Source organism: Herpailurus yagouaroundi, unplaced genomic scaffold (assembly GCF_014898765.1).
Source record: "Herpailurus yagouaroundi ecotype Mexico unplaced genomic scaffold, PumYag 159, whole genome shotgun sequence".
NCBI lineage: Eukaryota > Metazoa > Chordata > Mammalia > Carnivora > Felidae > Herpailurus > Herpailurus yagouaroundi.
Window position 1 is genome coordinate 78497039 of NW_024412400.1, and position 22682 is coordinate 78519720.

The 22682-nt window shown below is 41.9% G+C and overlaps 1 protein-coding gene across 2 annotated transcripts; it reads left to right on the plus strand.

The window, feature by feature from the left end:
- The first annotated feature begins 644 nt into the window (after nt 1-644).
- On the plus strand, nt 645-20762 carry FETUB (fetuin B). Of its 2 annotated transcripts, XM_040481033.1 has the most exons (8): nt 645-758; nt 9159-9384; nt 9721-9834; nt 11842-11929; nt 14098-14261; nt 14988-15089; nt 19059-19142; nt 20286-20762. In XM_040481033.1, exons 2-8 carry the CDS (start codon nt 9160-9162, stop codon nt 20664-20666), a joined length of 1158 nt encoding a protein of 385 aa, XP_040336967.1. In that variant the 5' UTR covers nt 645-758; nt 9159; the 3' UTR covers nt 20667-20762. The 2 variants fall into 2 exon arrangements, with proteins under 2 accessions (XP_040336967.1, XP_040336968.1); XM_040481034.1 differs by lacking the exons at nt 645-758; nt 19059-19142.
- The last annotated feature ends 1920 nt before the right edge of the window (nt 20763-22682 follow it).

Consider the following 22682-nt stretch of genomic DNA (forward strand, 5'->3'; position numbering starts at 1 on the left):
GGGTGACACAGTCACCAGATAGGGACAGGAAGATCTTCCAACAGAGTCTGAGGATGGAGTGTAAGACCTGCCCCTCAACAGTGCTGGCATCAACCAGGCACTCGGCGGTATCAATGCCCCTTCCCTTCTTTGGTGAGAGTGTGAGTGGTCCTGGTCAGGGTGGAGTCTGCAATCAAGCCATCCACGGGCAGTGAGACCCATGAGAACCAGCACTTCTGGGTAAAGGAAGCCATCTGCAGAGCGGCCGCACCCTCCAAGCTGGTAAAGGTGTTGGTGAGGTAATTTGGGAAGTCCCAGGTCCGAGCAAGGTGCTGGGCGGCTCCTCAGAGAGAAACTGTGCCTCATTAAAGATGAGCCTTCTGCCCCCAGCTCTAATTCTGGAACCAGGGTGTGTGCTTGGCAGTGGAAGCCAGCTAATGAAGGCTGCGGCTCAGCCAAGTGTATGGTTGCCTAGCATTCTGACGTGACAATGAGGTCTGCTCGCAGGATACAAAAGGGTGATCAGAGGGGAGAAACTTGTCAGTGTTGGTCCAGCCTGCTGGGGAGATGCTGGAAAGGCATCCCTCTCCAGTGTAAATTAACCAGTGGGCTTCTGGTTTTTACATAAGCTGCTTGTGCGCAGGGTCAGTGTGGGTCAGCCCCTAGGTCTCAGTAGCTCTGGATCCTTAGGAAAGCCTGAATGTGTGATCTGCTCTGTTGACATGTGCGTGACATCTCTTCATAAACCAGCACTGCTCCCTCCAACCTCATTCACAACCGTGAATGGGAGATGCGGCTTTGGAGATCCTACCTGTGTTCCCTGAGGGTGCCTTCTTACCTTTTAGAATCTCCTTGGTGAGGAGCGCCTGGGTGGCTCAGTTGGTTAAGCATCTGACTCTTAATTTCGGCTCAGATCGTGATCTCACACTTCATGAGATGGAACGCCAAGTTGGGCTCTGCAGTGTCAGTACAGAGCCTGCTTGGGACTCTCTCTCTCTTCCTCTCTCTCTGCCCGCCCCCGGTCTCTCTAAATACATAAATAAATTTAAAAAGAATCTCTTTGGTGAGGTGTTGAAGGAAAACTGTATGCCAGGCACTTTATTTGTGTGTTGGAACCCACCTGACCCTCTACATCCCTCCTGTGGATTAACTGTGGCCTCAATTTATCAGTGAGGAGGTTGAGATTCAGAGAGGGGGAGGAACCCCTCTTTGGCCACACATCTGATGAATGGTAGAGCTGGGATTCCAACCCAGGCTTGTTTGGGCCCAGATGTCCTCTTGGCTACAACACCATAGGGGTTCTTAGACGACATCTCACTCATGACACTGTAAGGCAGATTTGCCCTAAGAATATTTTTGATACTGGGAAACGTACCCCAAACATTCTGAACTTTTTTCAAACGTTACCTAAATATGATTGATAAAAGTAAAGGAGAGGAAGATGCTCCCGATGTAGGGTGCTTTGGGAGCTGGACTGCTAAAAGGTAGCTCGAGGCTATTGGGTGGGGTGGTGGGGCAAATACCATTCAGTCTATGGAGGAGATGGCTGAAAAGACAAGGAAGACAAACTATGTAACTCACATTTTATGTTTATTTTTTTTTCAATATATGAAGTTTATTGTCAAATTGGTTTCCATACAATACCCAGTGCTCATCCCAAAAGGTGCCCTCCTCGGTACCCATCACCCACCCTCCCCTCCCTCCCACCCCCCATCAACCCTCAGTTTGTTCTCAGTTTTTAAGAGTCTCTTATGCTTTGGCTGTCTTCCACTCTAACCTTTTTTTTTTCTTCCCCTCCCCCATGGGTTTCTGTTAAGTTTCTCAGGATCCACATAAGAGTGAAACCATATGGTATGTCTTTCTCTGTATGGCTTATTGTGGTTTATATACACAATGGAGTACTACGTGGCAATGTAACTCACATTTAAAAATTTTTACTGATTCCTGCTCCCACTTCCTGGGGCTCCCTTCATGCCTTGTCTATCAGGAGTACTTTTCTTCATTCTTCCCGCCCCAGACAGAATGTTACCTCCTCCAGGAAGCCTTTCTTGACTTCCCCAGCAGAGCTAGTCTCTCCCCCTGTTCCTCTCCTAGTATCCACTCAAGAGGGCTTTCCTTTCTGAAGCCATATTGGCTAGATGCAAACCCTAACCGCAAGGCTTTGGGCAACCCACTACATCTCTCTCTTCCTCAGTTTTCCTTGTCTGAATAATGAGAATAATAGTAGCACCTACCGCCCTGGGTTGGTCGTGGACTTTAAGTGACAGAAGGAATACACACTGTTTAGCACAGGGCTGGGCACATACCGAGAACTCATTAGTGTCGTCTATTATTTATAATGCTGGGCATTGGCAGGATACGGAATATGCTGGAAGGATATTCCAGGCCCTCTCAAGCCAAGACTTGGTACCTGTCTTTCTAACTCCCCAGAGACCCAATCCCATGCACCACGCCTCTCCCAGCTCTGCAGCAAATAATGTCCTGCCTGTCTGACTGCTTCCTGCTCCAGAACAACAATCCTGAATCACACCTGTGTTGGGAGGCGGGCGGATGAGGAGTCCTGCCCCTCCTGGCTCAAGGCAAATCAGCCCTGTTTAGAACCCGACTCACCTGTTTCTCCTAATCTGGCCTACTTGCTGGTGACTCTGTTCAGGTGGATCTGGAAAAGGCGGCCAGCAGAGTCCAGTGGGATCCGCACTGAATGAGACAAGGTGGGGACACAAGGAACATCACGGCACTGCGAGCAGACGTTGTCTCCCGGCGCCCTATGTGCCAGTGCTTGACAGACACCTTGCTCACACTTCCCTGTCCCTTCCCAGTCCCGGCCTGAGGACAGACTCAGGAGGTGGATGATCCAGCCGCCTTCCTTTGACAGGGAAGAGCCTGTATGGCCTCATCACGTGGCCACATCGGACCACTGGGCACCTTAAATGAGGTATGCTGCAGTGTGGAACCAAGAGGGAAAATTTTCTCCTTGCTCACTGTTATATTCATTTCAGATTCAAATGATAACGTCTGGACCTCATTGGGTGAAGCAAAATATTAACACTAATTTTATCGGTTTCTTTTTACTTTTTAAACATGGCCATTAGAAAATTTAAACTGCCATGTGTGAGTGGGGTTGTGTCTGCGGAGAAGCACTGGATTAGGCGATTGCCCTAAACCAGAGCCGAGATGCAGAGCCAGGCGGAAGGTGTGCGCAGCCTTGCCTTTCACTCTTGCAACCAAACTTCTCCGCTGACACTAAACTCGTCCCCACACGCGATGGGGACCAAACACAAATATACCTGGGCGGGGGGCGGCTCCTGGGGACACCAAACACGTTCCCTTCTTTCTTCAAGTGGGTGCAACGTTGTGTGCGCGTGCACACGCGTGCACTGGGCGTGGGGCTGTTTCGCGGAGAAAGGAACTAAATGCTACGCGCAGGCAGTGTCTGCGTGTCCCGGGCCCCCCACCGTGCAAAAGGCAGAGGTGGAACTGAAGCCCAGGTCTGTCTGACTCCAAAGACTGGCCTCTTCCCCGCTGTAAAATCCTAATCTGAAAGCCTCCCTCCAGTCTTGTTTTTTTTTTTTTCTCTTGCAACAAACTACCTCTGATATGTGTATGGGTTTTTCTTAACAGAAAGTTTAAGATATTTATGTTTTGCAGTTTCGATCAGTAGTAACTTCCTGAACCCCAGGCAGAAGCTGAAAGAAACAAAGCAAGAGTGCTGACCAGGGTATTACTGGCTTTCCAGCCCACCTCCCAATCATTAGCTGTCTTTTCTCTATTGTTTTATGCATGTGCACATAAGTTTATTCTTTTAGTTCTTTTAAGTTTTTATTTTAATTCCAGTTAAAATACAGTGTAATATTAGTTTCAGGTGTACAATGTAGTAATTCAACACTTCCATACGTCACCTGTGCTGTCCTTAATCCCCATCACCTATTTCACCTCCCCCTCTCCCTCTGGTAACCATCTCTGTAATTAAGAGTCTGTTTCTCGGTTTGTCTCTATTTTTTTCTCTTTGCTTGCTTGTTTCTTAAATTCCATATATGAGTGTAATCATATGGCATTTGTCTTTCTCTGACTTATTTTGCTTAGCATTATATGCTTTAGCTCTATCCGTGTTGTTGCAAATGGCAAGATTCCGTGCTTTTTTAAGGCTGGGTAATATTTCACATATATGTATCTGTGTGTGTGTGTGTGTGTGTGTGTGTGTGTGTGTGTGTGTGTCTGTGTGCCCCACAACTTTTTTATACATTCATCAGTTGATGGACACTTGGGCTATTGTATCTTGGCTATTGTAAATAATGCTACTATAAACATAGGTAGGGGTACATGTATTCCTTTGAATTAGTGTTCCCGTATTCTTTGGGTAAATACCCAGTGTGTGATTGCTGAATCACAAGGTAGTTCTATTATTAAATTTTGGAGGAACCTCCATACTGTTTTCCACAGTGGCTGCACCAGTTTGCATTCCCAACAACAGTGCATGAGGGTTCCTTTTTCTCCACATCCTTGCCAACACCTGTTGATTCTTGTGTTGTTGATTTTAGCCATTCTGACAGGTTTGAGGTGATTTTGATTTGCATTACCCTGATGATGGGTGATGTTGAACATCTTGTCATGTGTCTTGTGACCACCTGTATATTTTCTTTGGAGAAATGTCTATTCATGTCTTCTGCCCATTTTTTAATTGGATTATTTGTTTTGGGAGTGTTGAGTTTTTTTTAAGTTCTTTGTATATTTTGGATACTAAGCCTTTATTGGATATGTCATTTGCAAATATATTCCCCCATTCTGTAAGTTGCCTTTTAGTTTTGTTGATTGTTTCCTTTGCTGTGCAGAAGCTTTTTATTTTGATGAAGTTTCAATAGTTTGTTTTTGCTTTTGTTTCCCTTGCCTCAGGAGACATATCTAAAAAGGAGCTGCTACAGCCGATGTCAAAGAGGTTACTGCCTGTGTTCTCTTCTAGGATTTTTATGGTTTCAAGTCTCACATTTAGTTCTTTAATCCACTTTGAATTTATTTTTGTGTATTGTATAAGAAAGTAGCCCAGTTTCATTCTTTTGCATGTAGCTGTCCAGTTTTCCCAACACCATTTGTTGAAGAGACTGTCCTTTCCCCATTGGTTATTCTTTCCTGCTTTGTTGAAGATTAATTGACCATATAATTGTGAGTTTATTTCTGGGTTTTCCATTCTGTTCCATTGATCTCTGTATATTTTATGCCAGTACCATACTATTTCAATTACTACAGTTTTGTACTATAACTTGAAGTCCAGAATTGTGATGCCTCCAGCTTTGCTTTTCTTTTTCAAGGTTGTTTTGGCTATTTAGGGTCTTTTGTGGTTCCATATGAATTTTAAGATTGTTTGTTATAGCTCTGTGAAGAACGCTTTTGGTATTTTGATTGGAATTGCATGAAATGGGTAGATTGCTTTGGGTGCTATAGCCATTTTAACAATATTTGTTCTTCCAACCCCCTGAGCATGAAATGTCTTTCCATTTTTCTGTGTCTTCTTCAATTTCTTTCATCAATGCTTATAGTTTTCAGAGTATAGGTCTTTCAGCTCTTTGGTTAGGTGTATTCCTAGGTATCTTCTTATTTTTGGTGCAATTGTAAATAAGATTGTTTTCTTAATTTCTCTTTCTACTGCTTCATTATTGGTATAGAAATGCAGCAGATTTCTGTACATTGATTTTGTATCCTGCAACTGTACTGAATTTAACAGTTCTAGAAGTTTTTTGGTTAAGTCTTTTGGGGTTTTCTACATAGAGTATCATGTCATCTGCAAATAGTGAAAGTTTTACCTCTTCCTTACTGATTTGGATTCCTTTTATTTCTTTTTGTTGTCTGATTGCTGTGGCTGGGACTTCCAGTATTATGTTGAATAAAAGCGGTGAGAGTAGACATCCTTGTCTTGTTCCTGACCTCAGGGAAAGAGTTCTTAGTTTTCCCCATTGAGGATGATGTTAGCTGTGGGTTTTTCGTATATCACCCTTATTTTGTTGAAGTATGTTCCCTCGAAACTTACTTTCTTGAGGGTTTTTTTTTTTTTTTTTCTTATCATGAATGGATGTTGTACTTTGTCAAATGCTTTTTCTGGATCTATTGAAATGATCATATGGTTCTTCTCCTTTCCCTTCTTCATGTGATGTATCATGTTGATTCATTTGGGAATACTGAACCACTTTTGCAACTTGGGGGAAAAAATCCCATTTGATTGTGATGAATGATTTTTTTTAAATATATTGTTGAATTTAGTTTGCTAACATTTTGTTGAGGATTTTTGCATCTATGTTCATCAGGGATATTGGCTGTAGTTCTCTTTTTTTTGGTAGTGTTTTTATCTGGTGTTTGGTATCAGGGTAATACTGGCCTCATAGGATGAATTTGGAAGATTTCCTTCCTTTTCTATTTTTTGGAATAGTTTGGGAATGGATTTTAACTCTTCCTTAAATATGTGGTAGAATTTGCCTGTGAAGTTGTCTGGTCCTAGACTTCTGTTTGCTGAGTTTTGGTTGTTGATTCAATTTCTTTGCTACTAATCAGTCTGTTCAAATTTTCTATTTCTTCCTATTTCACTTTTTGTAGATTATATGTTTCTAGGAACTTATCTATTTCTTCAAGGTTGTCAAATCTGTTGGCATACAACTCTTCATAATATTCTCTTATAATTGTTTGCATTTCTCTGATGTTGGTTGTTACTTCTCACTCTCATCTGTGATTTTATTTCTTTGGGTCCTTTCTCTTTTCTTTTTTATAAGCCTGGCTGGAGGTTTATCAATTTTATTAATTTTTTTCAAAGAACCAGCTCCCAGTTTCATTGATCTCTTCTATTGTTTTCTGAGGTTTTTTTTTTTTAAGTTTATTTAAAAAATTTTTTTAAATGTTTATTTTTAAGAGAGAGAGAGAGGAGGAGGACAGAGGATCTGAAGTGGGCTCTGTATTGACAGCAGAGAGCCTGATGTGGGGCTCAAACTCACAAACCATGAGATCAGGACCTGAGATGAAGTCTGATACTTAACCGACTGAGCCACCCAGGCACCCCGATTTGTTGTATTGTTTTTTTTCGTTTCCACATCATTTATTTCTGCCCTAATTCTTTATTACATATTCCCTTCCTTCTGCTGTCTTTAGGCTTTATTTGCTGTTCCTTTTCTACATCCTTTAGGTGTAAGTTTAGGTTTTTTATTTGAGATTTTTCTTGCTTCTTGATGTAAGCCTGTATTGCTGTATGCTTCCCTCTTAGGACCACTTTTGCTGCATCACAGCAAATGGTCCAAATGGTTTTGGACCATTGCATTTTCATTTGTTTCCATATACTTTTTATTTCTTCTTTTATTTCCTGGTTGACCCACTCATTGTTTAGTAGCATGTTCTTTAACCTCCATGTATTTGTGGTCTTTCCAGATTTTTTCTTGTGGTCGAATTGAAGTTTTATAGTGTTGTGGTCAGAAAATCCTTCTTGATTGTCTCCTTCTGTTTAGATGATCTGTCCATTGATGTAAGTGGGGTATTAAGGTCTTCTGCTATTATTGCATTGTTCTTGATTAGTTACTTTCTATTTGTTGTTAACTGTTTTATATATTTGGGTGCTCCCATGTTACATGCATAAATATTTACAATTATTATGTTTTCTTGTTGGGTTATCCCCTTTATTATTATTTAGTGTCCTTCTTTGTCTCTTTGTTTTAAAGTCTTTGTTTTAAAGTCTATTTTGTCTGATGTAAGTATTGCCACTCTGGCCTCCTTTTGACACCCATCTGCATGATAGATGTTTCTCCATCCCCTCACTTCGAATCTGCAGGTGTCTTTAGGTCTAAAATAAGTTTCTTGTAGGCAGCTTACAGATGGGTCTGTTTTGTTTTGTTTTTTTATATCCATTCTGTCACCCCATGTCTTTTGACTGGAGCATTTAATCCATTTATACTCAAAGTTATTATTGATAGATATGTATTTGTTGCCATTTTATTACTTGGTTGGTGGTTGTTTCTCTGATCCTTTCTTGTCTTTTTCTCATGTCTTGCTGATTTTCTCTAGTAATATATTTGGATTTCATTCTCTTTATTCTTTGCATGTTTACTAGTGGTTTTTGGTATACGGTTACCATTATTTTGTACATGACCTCTTCTGCAAATAGCAGTCTATATTCAATTGCTGGTCATTCAAGTTTGAACCCCTTCTCTCCTCCTCACGTCTTAGGTATATGTTGTTATAGTTTATATCCTTTTTCTTGTGTGAGTCTCTTGACTGTTTTTTTTTTTTTTGCAGGAATATTCATTTTTACTGCTTCCATGTTTCCTATGTTTATACTGTCATTTTTGGTTTCTCCTTTTTACTCAGAGTCCCCTTTAATATTTCTTGCAGGGATGGTTTAATGGTCATGAACTCCTTTAGTTTTAGTTTGGGAAACTCTTTGTCTCTCCTTCTATTCTGAATGATTACCTATCTCTTCTTAACCACAGTGTGTAACGAGTTTGCCTCCGTACAGATCCATATCCAGAGAGGTGGGCTTGAAATATGATGCAAGAACTATTGATGTACCATTCACTTCTTTTTTTTTTTTTCTTTGCTTAAATGCAGTATTTGTTTTAGAAAATTTAAATAAGGTTAAATAGAACACTTTCTAGCCACATCCCAAATTGCTTTAGGAATGTCACTGGTGCTTCATGTAGGTGATGTGATCTAACAAGAATGGTGAATATGGGAGGTCACAAGGGAAATCTGAACTCACTGAATACCATTGAGATCAAACCCTGGGTTCCATACCGGGAATAACTATCAGTGTAGCCCAGAACATCAGCTGGAGGGCAGGTGCTAGGGGAGAAGGGTGAAGATGACAGCCCACATATTCTGATTCAGGTGGACCCTGGACACAAACCAGAATTCATTCATGACGTCCTACAAGCCTTGACCCAAGTATTTATTATGGCTTCTTAGGAAAAGGTTAGGAAACAAGTTTGTTTACATGACCCATGACTGTGAGATTGCTCAGGAGTCCAAGGTTAGAAACGTTGGTAAATCCCAGGCAAAGTACTGACTCAGGGAAGTCCACACTTAGAATTCAAGGAGATAAAATGGGACACTGTGTTTCAAATCTGATTACCGGTTCAAAGTGTGATTACAAAGAGAGCACTATAAACAGCCCCGTCCCTGTAGCTCTACCCATACTGGGCCTTGTTCCCCCACAGAATGGGTCTGCTCTTACCGGTGGTGCTCTGTGCACTGGCTGCGTGCTGTGGGGCTACATCTCCACCCCTGCCGCCCGTCAGATTCTGGCCTCCCATCGCCCGTGGCTGCAATGATTCAGGTATTCTGGAATTGGCAGGCTTTGCCCTGCAGGACATCAACAGGGACCGAAAGGATGGCTACGTGCTGAGCCTCAACCGAGTGAGCGATGTCCGAGAACACAGACAGGCAAGTGACAGTCCCCTGTCCAGGGCATGTGCTTGCACAAGCTGAGGAGAACAACCAGGGAGGGGGGACCCAGGGACACATATTGCCAGGTACTTTCCGAATTGGAAGCCCTGCTAAGAACGCTCCCCTCTCCTCTGCCAGGGTATGCGCCACACCCCTATTGTTATTGTGCTAATAGTTATCGCACCCTGACCCTTCTCTACTGTCCCACGGGTTGTCAAAAATCTTCACAAACATCACAGACTTTGGCTGTACCATAACAGAGACTCTTTGGCCAGTCTTTAGGGGTTTCTGCTTCACGTGGGACACAATGCATTTCTCAACCCCCTCCAACAGGTTAACAGCCTGGGATCTCTGTTCTATTTCACACTGGACGTGTTAGAGACTGACTGCCACGTACTCAGCAGGAAGGCATGGAAGGACTGTGGGGTGAGGACCCTTCATGAATCGGTAAGTGCTCGTGTCCAGGAGCTCTGGAGAAGCTAGGTGTCCTCTGAGCTGAATGAAGATTGCTCACTATGTGCCACTCTTTAATGTTCTTCATTATAATCTCTTGGGCACAATGCCCATGTCGTTATTCCTGCGCTGTAGATCAAAGAGCATCTAATCGAAGCAGTTTCTGTGAGTCCCAGTGGAGCCATAGCCCCAGAATTGATGTTGCCATCAAATTGTTTCCTACCTCCAAGACCCTCCTGTAGTCTCTGAGCTAGTGTTCAAATTGTGAGAAAAAAGATCAGAGATACAGTGCTGTGGATGCGGATCTAAGGAAGACTGTAGAAGCAATGGAGGGAGAGCTTCTTTGTTGGTTTCATTTTGCTTTTGTTTCAGTGAACACTGATATGAGACATGGGGCTGGGGAGAGGGAGGGTTTACAGTATGAGAGCTCCCAGAGGTGCCATGGAAGGATTTCCTGGATTCCTAGAACCTAAAGGGCCTCAGAATCCATCCTTTCAAAGGCGACTGTTGAAGAGGCTTGAAAATAACATAGTCAGCTTTCTTTTGATTCTCGATTATCCTGAGGTTATTTCCATTAACCGATATGAAACTATATTTTGAGGGCAGGACTGTGTTTGGAAGTAAAGTACTTTTCTAATCATTTAACCAAATATGTCAAATTGCACCTATCTGATTTTGATGAGCAAAAAGTGTGTTTACCCTGTTATGAATTATATTTGTTAAGGTGACACTAGCTGCTGTGATACATGCCCTAAAATGGGTTACCTGGGTGGCTCAGTCGGTTAAGCACCTGACTTCAGCTCAGGTTACAATCTCACAGTTTGTGAGTTCGAGCCCCGCATTCGGGCTCTGTGCTGACCGCTCATAGCCTGGAGCCTGCTTCTGATTCTGTGTCTCCCTCTCTCTCTGCCCCTCTCCCACTCATGCTCTGTCTCTCTCTCAAAAAAAATGAATAAACGTTAAAAACACTTTTTATAATACATACCCTAAAAAGTATATACCGATTCCAACGTGATAGCGGTTTATTTCTCACTCATGTAAAGTTCAAAATAGAAATTCCTGATGAAGAGGACACCCAAGTTCCTTCCACATTGTGGCTCCAGACTCTGCCACCTTCAACTTGTGGTTTCTGTGACTGCCATGGTCATCTGGATAAGGCTATGGAAAGAGAGCATGGTGGGCAGGCCACGCATGGCAGAGCTTCATGGGCCACGTGGAAATTATTACAGCCACTTCTCACCTTCCTGTGGTTGCAACTCAATTATACACAGTCACACCCAAGCTGGAAGGAGGCTGGGAGATGGGGTCCAGCTGCGTCTCAGAAGAAGGTTAAACTGTTTGTTGATTTGCTGGTGATTTCTCACACTCAAAACTGCCAAAATTGATCTTTGTTTTTCATTATTGAAAAATAAAGCATCCAGTCTAATTCGGGGGCTATGTTTTTATTATTATTTATTTATATATATTTTATTTTACTTTTATCTTCAAGTTAGTTAACACACAGTGTGGTCTTGACTTCAGGAGTAGAACCCAGTGATTCATCTCTTACATATCACACCCAGTGGTCATCCCAAAAAGTGCCCTCCTTAATGTCTGTCACCCATTTAAGCCACCCACCGCCTCCAGCAACCCTCAGTTTGTTCTCTGTGTTTAAGAGTCTCTTACTGGGGCGCCTGGGTGGCTTGGTCGGTTAAGCGTCCGACTTCAGCTCAGGTCATGATCTCACGTCTGTGAGTTCGAGCCCCGCGTTGGGCTCTGTGCTGACAGCTCAGAGCCTGGAGCCCGTTTCAGATTCTGTGTCTCCCTCTCTCTCTACCCCTCCCCTGTTCATGCTGTGCCTCTCTCTGTCTCAAAAATAAATAAACGTTGAAAAAAAAAAAAGAGTCTTTTACTGTTTGCCTCCCTCTCTGTTTTGATCTTATTTTTCCTTCCCTTCTGGGGGATATTTTTAAAAGTCAGAGTTTTTCCTACGACGTCATAAAATGTGTTTGTCTGTTCCAGGTTTATGGTCAATGCAAAGCATTATTTTACGTTAACAGGCCAGGAAGAGTTCTCTATGTACTTGCTTACAACTGTACTCTTTGCCCAGGTAAGAGAGCCCTCTGAATTTGTTCATTTTAATAAAATATGGAAAAAGAGCATGAAATAGGGCTATGCCTAGAGTATACAGGGTTCTCCCACCCTTACTTCCTATTCATACCAAGGCCACATTCTTCTATCCAGTATTTGCCTCTCCTGTGAAGTCCAACTTGCACTGCTCCTCTTCCCACGATGAATCTTCTTAAATCCCTGCAATCACTTATTAGTGAGGACTGCATTAAACCCTGAATTTTCAGTCTGATGTAAACGACATAATCTCTATGCAGGTCCCCAGGCTCCCTCTCTAGCTCTCTCTGCTATTATTTCCCTGACCACACCCACTCTGCACTTCTTGTAGCTGGATCCTTCACTATTTTCTGAACACACATTGCACTCTCCAATCTCCACATCTGCCTGTCCCTCCTCCTCCGCGGAGGATGCCCTTGCCTGATACCTTCTGCCCTTAGAACTTACACCCATTCTTTGCAGACCCCCGCCAATGCCACTTATTCTACCATGTTCTCTACTCAAGAAAAGAAAGCTTCTCTCCTGTTCTCATTCCTATAAAACTTGAGCCTGAGCGCTCCTGGAACACAACATACTGCCTTGATTTGAGTCTCCTATCTTACATCACATAGAACAGGTATTCCTTCTTCCTTCCTGCCAAAGCCCTCCCTGGGTTCCTATCAGGTGTAAGGAGTCCATAGTATTGTTGAATAAATGAACTGAGAATGGGGCTGAAACTAATGACATTTCAAATACGCATATGCATTTATTCTGGATCCTTCTTTGGAAAGCAAGCATCCAAGGTATGGGAAAATAGGATATGGCTACTTGTCAAACCACTATGCGCCTGTGACTCCCCGGGTGGGTCTTGTTCAAGTGCAGATTCAGATTCTATAGATCTGGGGTATGGCCTGAAAGTCTGCATTTCTAACAAGCTCTAGGAGATAACAATGTTGCTGGTTCCTTTGGAAGATAAGACAACAGAGCAAATAGTTTCTTAGCCACGGTTTAAGCTTCCTGGTTGTGAAGATGAGTCTTCTGTAAATAAGAGAACAGCTAACAAGGCAGATGGGAACTGAAAATGGAAGTCATAGGTGCCAGAGGTATGGGAGGTCAGGAAGTGACACATGGGGGTGGTGCCAGGAGCGACAAGCTGAGGAAACCGCCTCACAATATGCCCAGATGCATGCAAATGAACACGCAATTGATCAAAACAATGCGTTTGCTCTACAAAAATAACTCCCAGAAAAGTTCTCTTACCTGACATTCATTCATATGAGTTTTGCCACCTCCAGGTCCTCCCAATCAGAAATTCTGGCTACACCTTTAGCCTGATTATTCTATCCAGTCCACACAGTGATTTGATCAATATTTGTTTCTGGCTCATTTGTATTTTTTAAAAACTTTTTAATGTTCTTATTTATTTTTGAGAGAGACAGACAGAGCATGAGTGGGGAAGAGGCAGAGAGAGAGAGAGAGAGGGAGACACAGAATCCAAAGCAGATCCCAGGCTCTGAGCTGTTAGCACAGACCCCGACATGGGGCTTGAACTCACAGACTGTGAGACCATGACCTGAGCTGAAGCCAGAGGCTTAACTGACTGAGCCACCCAGACTCCCCATCACTTGTATTTTCTCATCTGGGAGGGTGTGCTTCCACCTTCCATATGTCATTCACTCATCCATTCATTCAACAAGCATTTGGTAATAAACACTTACAATGCAGTAGACCTTGTGTTGGGTGTTGGGGACTTAAAGGTGGATTAGACGTGACAGTGATGAAATCCCAACATTTTAAGACACTCAGTCTGCCTGACAGAGGCAACGATGGTGGAAGATACTAAACTAACTGGGAAAAAGGTTTTACATCAAAATAAACACATATATTATGTATTTTTGAACAAAATTCCTAGGGTAAAAACCTTTGTGTGAGGTGAAAAAAAATCTTGCTTTAATTTTTTGTGAATAATGAAAGTAATACACACTCATGGCAGAAAACCCACAGTTGACAGCTTTCTTTCCAGATAATGCCTTTTCTAGTCCATCCTTGTCAAAACGATTATCTTTGTGTTTTTTTTTTTTTTCAATCCCTGCCTCTTGCGGTCGTACCATTTGTGGGATTAAAAGTCACTAAGAAATTTTATTTTTCAACTTCTCTCTTTGGCATCAACAGTTTCTCGAAGAAGTATTCACATGATGTGCCCTGACTGCCCCAGCCCCTTTAAGTTGTCAAATCCCAAGGTTCTGGAAACTGCTGCCGAGTCCCTTGCAAAATACAACAAGGAGAGCGCGTCCAAGCAATACTCTCTCTTCCAAGTCACGAGGGCTTCTGGCCAGGTGAGGTTGAAGAGCTGTTATGCCAGCAATGTGTCTCATAACACTTGCTGTCCATGCTTAAGCTGAGACGTGGATATCAAGGCACTCCTTTTAGTTCGCACTGGAAAGCCTTTTCTTCATTCTCTACCTCAGTAGGCCTGATGCACAATTCAATCATGTGTCAGTTTCTGAAACTGCCATGGGATTTCCACCAGAGTCGTGGGACTGCATGTCACCTCATTCGCCTTAAGGCTAGAAGGGAAATGGACTCCTAGTCTCCTTGGCAATTCTACCTAGGCTCACTATTGGCTGCTACGTGCGCATATTTGATTGACCACGGACCGTTTAGCAAGTCAGTTTGTGCTGCATCTTAAGGCCCCGAGTGGATTATGAGCTTCACAGAGTAGGGAAAATGGCGGCTCATTTGTATTTGGATCATGTTGAATGAATTATATAGACAAAAAACTAAAAACAAATCTCCAGTGAGGAAAAATAAGCTCACCTAAGGGAAGGTTCTTAGAGCCCTTTCAAATCCTTAAGAAGGGAAGAAAGGTATGTCATGTTTTTTAAGGAACAAAATCGCAGTACTTGCTTTGATCTTGATGGGGATACAGGGTCAGCAGGAGACCTGTGTTGACAATGACGCTGAGGATGTACAGTTCCCATAAATAAAATGCTGCCAAACCCAAACCATTTCTCCATGTGGTAAGATTTGATTTTTATTTCCCAACTCTTGTCTCATACCAGTGGGTGTTTGGCTTTGCTTTCTTTGTGGAGTACTTAATCAAAGAGTCACCGTGTACCAAACACCAGGCCAGCAGCTGTGCACTTCAGCCCCCTGACTCTGTGGTAAGTATTCCTGAACATCTTCAGAAATGATTTAGGATTTGCATTCACAAGTCATCTCTATATGTACTTATTGAGCATAAATTATTGCATGAGGTGTTACAATGCATAAGATGCTTTTCTTCCCCTCAAGGAACAATTGATAATGCTGTTTAATTCTTCTTCTATGTTGCTGAATTCAGTTTACCAGTGTTTCTTACAGGATTGTCCTTTTATAATCATAAGAGACATTAATTTATAGTTTTCTTGTATTGTCTTTGCCTGATTTCCTAAGAGTTTAATATTGGCTTCATAGAATGAGTTGGGCAATTTCCTTCCTCTTTGATTTTATTTTGGAACAGTTTGTGAAGGATTGGTGTTCATTCTTCTTTAAACGTTCATTAGAATTCACCAGTGAAGCCATCTGGGCCTGAGCTTTTCTCTGTGAGAACTTCTTGTTTTTGTTTGATTAATAACTCAGTCTCTTTACTTGTTATAGGTCTATTCAGATTTTCTGTTTCTTCTTGAGTAAGTTTTGGTAGTCTGTGTCTTCCTAGGAATTTGTACATTTCCTCTATGTTACCTACTTTCTCAGCATACAGGAAGATGTTCATAGTATTTGCTTCTTATTTTTGAAATATTAGATTTAATATCCCCTATTTAATCCCAATTTTAGTAATTTGAGTCATTTTTTTTCTTGGTCAGTCTAGCTAGTTTTGTCAATTTCGTTTATCTTTTCAAAGAATCAACTTTCAGTTTTTTGGTTTTTTTTTTTTTAATCATCTAGTTCATTTATTTCCTTCCTGCTCTTTATTATGGCCTTCTTATTGCTTACTTTGGGATTAGTTCTTTTTTTTTTTTTTTTCTAGTTTCTTAAGATGGAAAGTTATGTAAATGGGTTGCTATCAATTTTTTTCTTAAAAAATTTTTTTTTCATGTTTATTCATTTTTGAGAGAGAGAGAGAGAGAACATGAACAGGGGAGGGGCAGAGAGAGAGGGAGACACAGAATTGGAAGCAGGTTCCAGACTCTGAGCTGTTGGCACAGAACCCGACGTGGGGCTTGAACCCACAAACCATGAGATCATGACCTAAGCAGAAGTCGGATGCCTAACTGAACCAACCAGGTGCCCCTCATTTTTTTCTTTTTTAAAAATAACATTTACATCTGCAAATTTTCTTCTACGCGGTGTTTTAGCTGCATATGTTTTGTTTTGGTTTCCATTCATCTTAAAGTATTTTCTAATTTTCTTTGTGATCTCTTCTTTGACCAATTGGTTATATAGGAGTATGTTATCTAATATTTGCAAAACTCCTCAGTTTTTTTCTGTTATCTACTTCTAATTTTATTCCATTGTATTTTGAGAATATACTTGATTTGATTTCAATTCTTTTAAGCTTATCGAAGTTTGTTTTATAATTTAACATAAGGTATATCCTGGAAAATGTTCCTTGCACACTTGAGGAGAGTGTATACTTTGTGCTTGTTATCAGGTGGAGCATTCTGTAATGGTTGGTTTATAGTGTTTTTCAAGTCTTCTATTTCCTCGTTGATGGTCTGCATAGTTGTTCTATCCATTATTGAAAGTGAGGTTTCCAGGCATTATTGTTGACTTGTCTTTATCTCCCTCAAATTCTGTCAGTTTTTGCTTATGTTCTTTGGGGCTTTGTTGTTAGGTACATAAATATTTATAGTTGTTGTGTCTTCCTAATAAATTGAACTTTTTAGCATTATAAAGTGTTTTTCTTTGTCTCTACTAACAATTTTTGTCTTAAAATCAATTTTGTCTGATATTTGTATAGCCATCCCAGCTCTCTTTTGGTTATTGTTTGCATTATTTTTATTTTTTTCCATCTTTTAACTTTCAACCTATGTGTGTCTTTGAATCTAAAGTGTATGTCTCAAAAGCCTCGTGTAATCAGCCAGGTGAATTTTCTCAAGGAATAATTGGGAAAACATCTTCATCCTATTCTGTAGGGTCTGTCTTTCTCACTTGTCAATAACATCTGGGGCAGATTGCATAATTTTCTGTTCATTTTCTGTAATAAGAACACTTTCACTTAGGTAATTGAGATTCACTCTGGGGTATGAATAAAATCTGTTCAATCAGTTCTGAACTAAAACTTCTATCTTCTACCCAACGCAAAGCTTTTTTTCTCTCTCTGTAGCTTCAGCCTGACTTAGAGCTTAGGACCTGATGTGAGAAAGGGGTCAGGTCTATTCTCTCAACTTTTCTTCCCCTTTTATAATCTTTTGTTTAATTCTGGCTCATCCAAGTTCCAAGAAGAATGAGAGACAATAAGAGAAAAAAGTACAAAGTCTTTTTTATATAGCTGAAGTTGTAGTTTTCTCTTGATCTCCATAAAGCAAGTTCCAGACCTGCTTCTCAGGCGATACAGGTGTGGGTTTGTACAGAGGTCCTTTCTTGGCAGGATGATGGATTCTCTAGCTGACCCCTTGGAACCACCCCTTCTCAGATTCAGCCCCCGGCAGGTTTTTACTATTAAATGCCCCTTCTCTGGAAGATTGTCCCTTGAGTAGGTACTTTCAAAAGAGCCCTACCTATGGCATTTGCTTAGCCCATGGAACCCTCACACATTTTTACTGTTCCAAACAGTGTGAATATCCTTCTCTTTTCTCTCTGTCTCCTTACCCTACCATAGTAGGATCTTGCTTTAGCCAAGATCCTGCCTTCAGAATGCTCTGAGAGAGAAGCAGATACCAATATTCATAGCCAATATGCCCCCAAACTCTAGGGTTCACAGGTTAAGCATGCCCACAAACTCCCTCCTAGTGGTCCACTCTAGTTAGAGCACCAGATAGGCCTATGAATTAGAGTAACTCAGCAAATCTTAGAGTGGGAGTGGCCAGGCTCTGCTTGGTACAGGTAACTGCAGTCTCTCCAGAAGGTTCTCATAGAGCCCATCCCCTATATGATTTGGTGATGAATTGGAGAAGGAAGAAGCCAAAGTACCATTCTCTGAGGACTTCCTACATTAATAAATTTTCCCATCTTAAGGAATTTCAAATCGTCTCTTTGCGTATTCTGGAAATGAGTGATAGAGCAATATTCAGGCAAGCCATTTAGACACATTTTAGTGAATTCCATGTGAATATTCTTAAAAGTTCTTTAGAAATCGAGGCAACATTTTGTTAAAATATTCTATTTGTGCTCGAATATATGTACACTGTATGACTCTAAAATTCCTCTTCTAGGAATTTACCCAAAGGGAGTAACTAAGAATTTGTTAAGTAATGCAGAGGAATATTAGGTAGCGATTATAAAGAAAATCACAGAAGACTATTCAGTGCCATGAAAGGATTTTCACAATATATTATTAAATGACAACAGAAAGTTAGAAAATAAAATACATAACATAATCCTGTTTATCTAGAAGAAAATATGTATACAGAGGAAAAGAGGTCAGAAGAAACCAAATCATTGTAGGAAACAGTTAACTTCCATGCAGTCACAGGTCCTTTAATTTTCTTTTTGTTTATCCATATTCTAAATAACTATTATTACGTTTATATTAAGGAAATGAAATTATTTTATTTCTAAATTTTAAAAAAGTCAAAGGAACTGAGAGGAAGTTTGTGTGAGAAGAGAAAACTCGGGTGGAACATACATAAAAGGCTACCATTACGTGAGAGATGAAAACAGGTTTTCAAAATGACCCAAGGGTAGAAGTAAGGCCAAGAGGTAGATGTTCTATAGACACAGATTTCTGCTCAATACACAGAATTTTCTAATTGGGTTTGTTCCTCAAGAAATCCTTAGTTTCACATCACTGGAGGCGATTTAGCCTAGTTTGGGTGATTATTGGTAAAAATGATCTAGTGAGAACTGGCTCAGAGTCTGCCCATAACATGATAAGAACATGAAACTGTTGATTGCCTGTGTGTCTACACAAGCAGAAAGCTAATGGATTTCCATTTATAGTCATTGATAATCATAATACTCACAGGACATTGTGTTTTCTCTGTCTTTAGCCTGTTGGTCTTTGCAAAGGTACACTGACTGAAAGAGAATTACAAAAGTTTGTCTCCGTGACTTGTGACTTCTTTGAACCACAGGTATTTTTCAGTCTAATTGTTTGTCTTCCTGTGAAGAGAGCAGATCATCTAAATCCTATGGGCCCCTACCCCACCCTCTCCTTTTCATTTCCTAAAATCTGTGATCACCACTGCATTCAGGCTGCCCCAAGGCCACACCCTGAGGGTGGCTAAAGACCTATCACACTATTTTTTTTATCACAACGAGGTCCTATACAATAAGTAAGACTCCTTCAGAAACAGGAACATCCCAGCTCAGATGGCTCAGGCTTCTGAACACTGAAATCCAGTGGATTTCTGACACTGAAATCCAGTGTCCTGAAGAGCCTTACCCTAAACTGCAGGTAGAAGTTGTTTCACTGGAAATATCCAGTCCCTTTCCAAAAGTATTTATTGAGTGTTTACTATAAGGCAGCCAGCTGTAGTTGAGAGGATGATGGACACAGGACACCTGGTCCCTGTCCTTTCTGCCACCTGCGAGCTGTGTGACCCTGGGCAAGTTCTTACCTGTCTGAGTCTTGGTTGCCTTGTGTGTAGAATGGGGTTGCAACACCCACCTCATTCAGATCCCTGTGGGAAACCCTAAGAGGAATTGGAGGAACGACCCTGTACCTGGCCTGGCAATGAATAAGCAATCAATAAGATGGCTGGGGCTGTACTTACTACTGAGAGCAGAGTGATGGCTCACCAGGGACTTGGAAGAGACCATTTAACCTCCCTGAACCACTGTTCAGCTCTGAATTTGTGAGGCTTGCAGTCAAGCTTCTGTTGTCTGGTTTTGCTTTTTAATCCTGAAGTTCATCCCTCTAGCTGGTCTCCCTTTGTTTTTGTTTTTCTTAATTTTGTATTTTATTTTAGAGAGCTGTGGGGAGTAGGTGAGGGAGGGGCCAAGGGAGAGAGAGAGACAGAGACAGAAAAAGAATTTCAAGCAGCCTCCACTCTCAGCACTGAGCCCAATGCAGGGCTGATTCCATGACCCTGGGATCACGACCTGAGCCGAAATCAAGAGTTTGACACTCAACCAACTGAGCCACCCAGGCACCCCTAGCCAGTATCTCTTTGAAACGTTCCATCAGAAAGTCCCAGAACAGCTTAGTTCCGTACCAGGTATGGCGGGAGGTTTTCCAGGGAATGTTCCCTTATTTGAAAATGTTCTTATTTCAGGTTCCCGCCCCTGGAGGGGAAAACCCTGCAGCTAACCAGGGACCTGCGGACCTCCCCACAGTGGAAGAGTCCCAGCAGAAAATCATAGCCCCTACTAACTCGCCCTCCAAAGCCGTGCCTAAAGGATCTGTCCAGTACCTCCCCGACTTGGATGATGAGAAGAAGCCTGAGGATGCTCAGGAAAACAGCCCTGTTGAGTCCTTCCCTGTGCAGTTGGAGCTCACCACAGATCCCCTGGGAGAAAGTCTGGATGTTTCCTTCCTCTTCTTGGACCCTGAGGAGAAGAAGGTGGTTGTCCTGCCATTCCCCAAGAAGGAACAACGCTCTGCTGAGTGCCCAGGACCAGCCCAGCAGGCCAACCCTCTTGTTCTCCCACCTTGAGAACCACGTAGAGTTCTCATGCCTCAGGTGAAGGCATGGTCCCCTGTAGGAGAAGTCAAATGTACAGAGTGACTCATAAAGTATATCTTTTTGACTTCTCGGTTTCATAATGTTATCTGGAAGTGGGAATTATGAGGCTACACTCTCTACTTGTACACTGGGCTGCATCCCTTCTGAACCACCCAAGGCCTCATATCATGTTCAGATGCCACTGTGCCTCTCATGTCTTCAGCCTCTCCTTCTGCAATCTTACTCACTTTTACCTAAATCTCTGATACAGGGCCTGCTATACTTAGGTGTGCCCTCTTCCATCTGGGCAAGAGCACACTGATTCTTTTGATCAAAATGAGATAAAAATTGAAGGGTATCAAGAAACTGGGATTCATCAGAGTTTCATTCTCCCTTTATTCCATAATTATTTCAGCAGCAAGTATTGGTCAGATATTGTCTGCACAGCCTTCGGCCTGAGGGTGGAATCTGGTTTCTTTCTTACCTGTTTGAATAGTCTCCGCTCCCCAGAACTTGATAGACTCACTTACCTTCACTGTTGGAATACAGAGTCTGTGGCCTATGGCTGAGCCTGGAGGGAAGCAAACACTGCTCCAAAGATGGGAAGCTTTCTGATTCCATTAATAGTTTTGCTCAGAGTGGAAATCAAGGGCCCAACAACATTCATTCTCAATTTTTTCACTTAAAAAATAATACATGTAGGGTAGGGGTGCCTGGGTGGTTCAGTCGGTTAAGCATCCAACTTTTGACTTCAGCTCAGGTCATGATCTCACAGTTGATGAGATCGAGTCTTGCATCAGTTTCTGCACCGACAGCACCAAGCCTGCTTGGGATTCTCTCTCTCCCTCTCTGTCTGCCCCTCCCCAGCTCATTCTCTCTCTCTCAAAATAAATAAACTTAAAAATATGTATATAAAATATACACATATATGTATATTATGTGTGTATATACGTTTACACAAATACATGTAACACCTGCATATACATATACACACATATCTTTTGAAGTTTGACAGGCGTTATGGGTTGAATTGTTTCCCCAGTATTCATATACTGAAGTCCTAACCCCCAGTACCTCAGAACGTGATTATATTTGGATACAGATCTTTAAAAAGGTAACTTTGTTAAAATGAAATCATTAGGGCGGGCCCCAGTCCAACATGACAGGTATCCTTGTAGGAAGAGATCAGGACACAGACGAGCATACAAGCAAGACCATGTGGGGACACAGAGAAAACGTGGCCAAGGAGAGCTAGGCCTCAGAAGAGACTAACCTTGACCTTGGACTTCTAGGCTCCAGGATTGTGAGAAGATCAATTTCTGTCATTTAAACCACTCAGTTTACGGTACTTTTTTATGGAAGCTCTCGCAAAGCTAACACAACAGAGAATTTGCAGAGTAACAGTTGTCTTCCATCCCGGCAGGCGTTTCTTGGAGAGTCACCTCTGTGCCTTGACAGCATTTGTTTAAGAGCAGTAGACAATATTCACATGCTGTTACTCTTAGCTGCATCCTTTAGGAAGGAAAAACGATGAAGGAGAGGCATCATTTGGAGTCTTAGACCCTGTCTCAATCAGGGTCTAGCAAGAAATACAATGTATCGCTAGCACTGGCTAACTCTTTAAGGTTCAGTGAAGGTGGGGGGAAAGGATGTCCACTGCTTTCGTGAGCATGCCTTAATCTCAGCAAAACTACTGTAGGAAAAGCTTATCCTCATTGTGGGGGCCTTTCCACGTCCTGCCTTTCCCTCCACCAGCATTTAGCTCCCTGAGGGCACTCCATACTGGGGGTGGCCAGTACAGCAAGAGTAGAAGCCTTAATGAAGGAGCTCGGCTCATTGAAACATACGTTTTTGTGTTCATCGATAGACTTCCCCCAGCCCCACCGCAGGTTAGAGCCCCTTAGTAACACGTTGGCCAGCTTCCAGACTATTTCTGTCATTCTACATTTCATTGAAGAGGTCCTGTTTCGGTATTCAAAAGCTAGGGTCGCTAACTTTAAAAGTTCA

Bases quoted from the DNA above. Each gene is read 5' to 3' on its own strand.
- FETUB (XM_040481033.1), top strand. From the start codon at position 9,160: ATGGGTCTGCTCTTACCGGTGGTGCTCTGTGCACTGGCTGCGTGCTGT. The intron at 9,835-11,841 runs GTAAGTGCTCGT...TGTCTGTTCCAG, and splicing joins TGAGGACCCTTCATGAATCG to GTTTATGGTCAATGCAAAGC. The intron at 14,262-14,987 runs GTGAGGTTGAAG...GTCTCATACCAG, and splicing joins TCACGAGGGCTTCTGGCCAG to TGGGTGTTTGGCTTTGCTTT.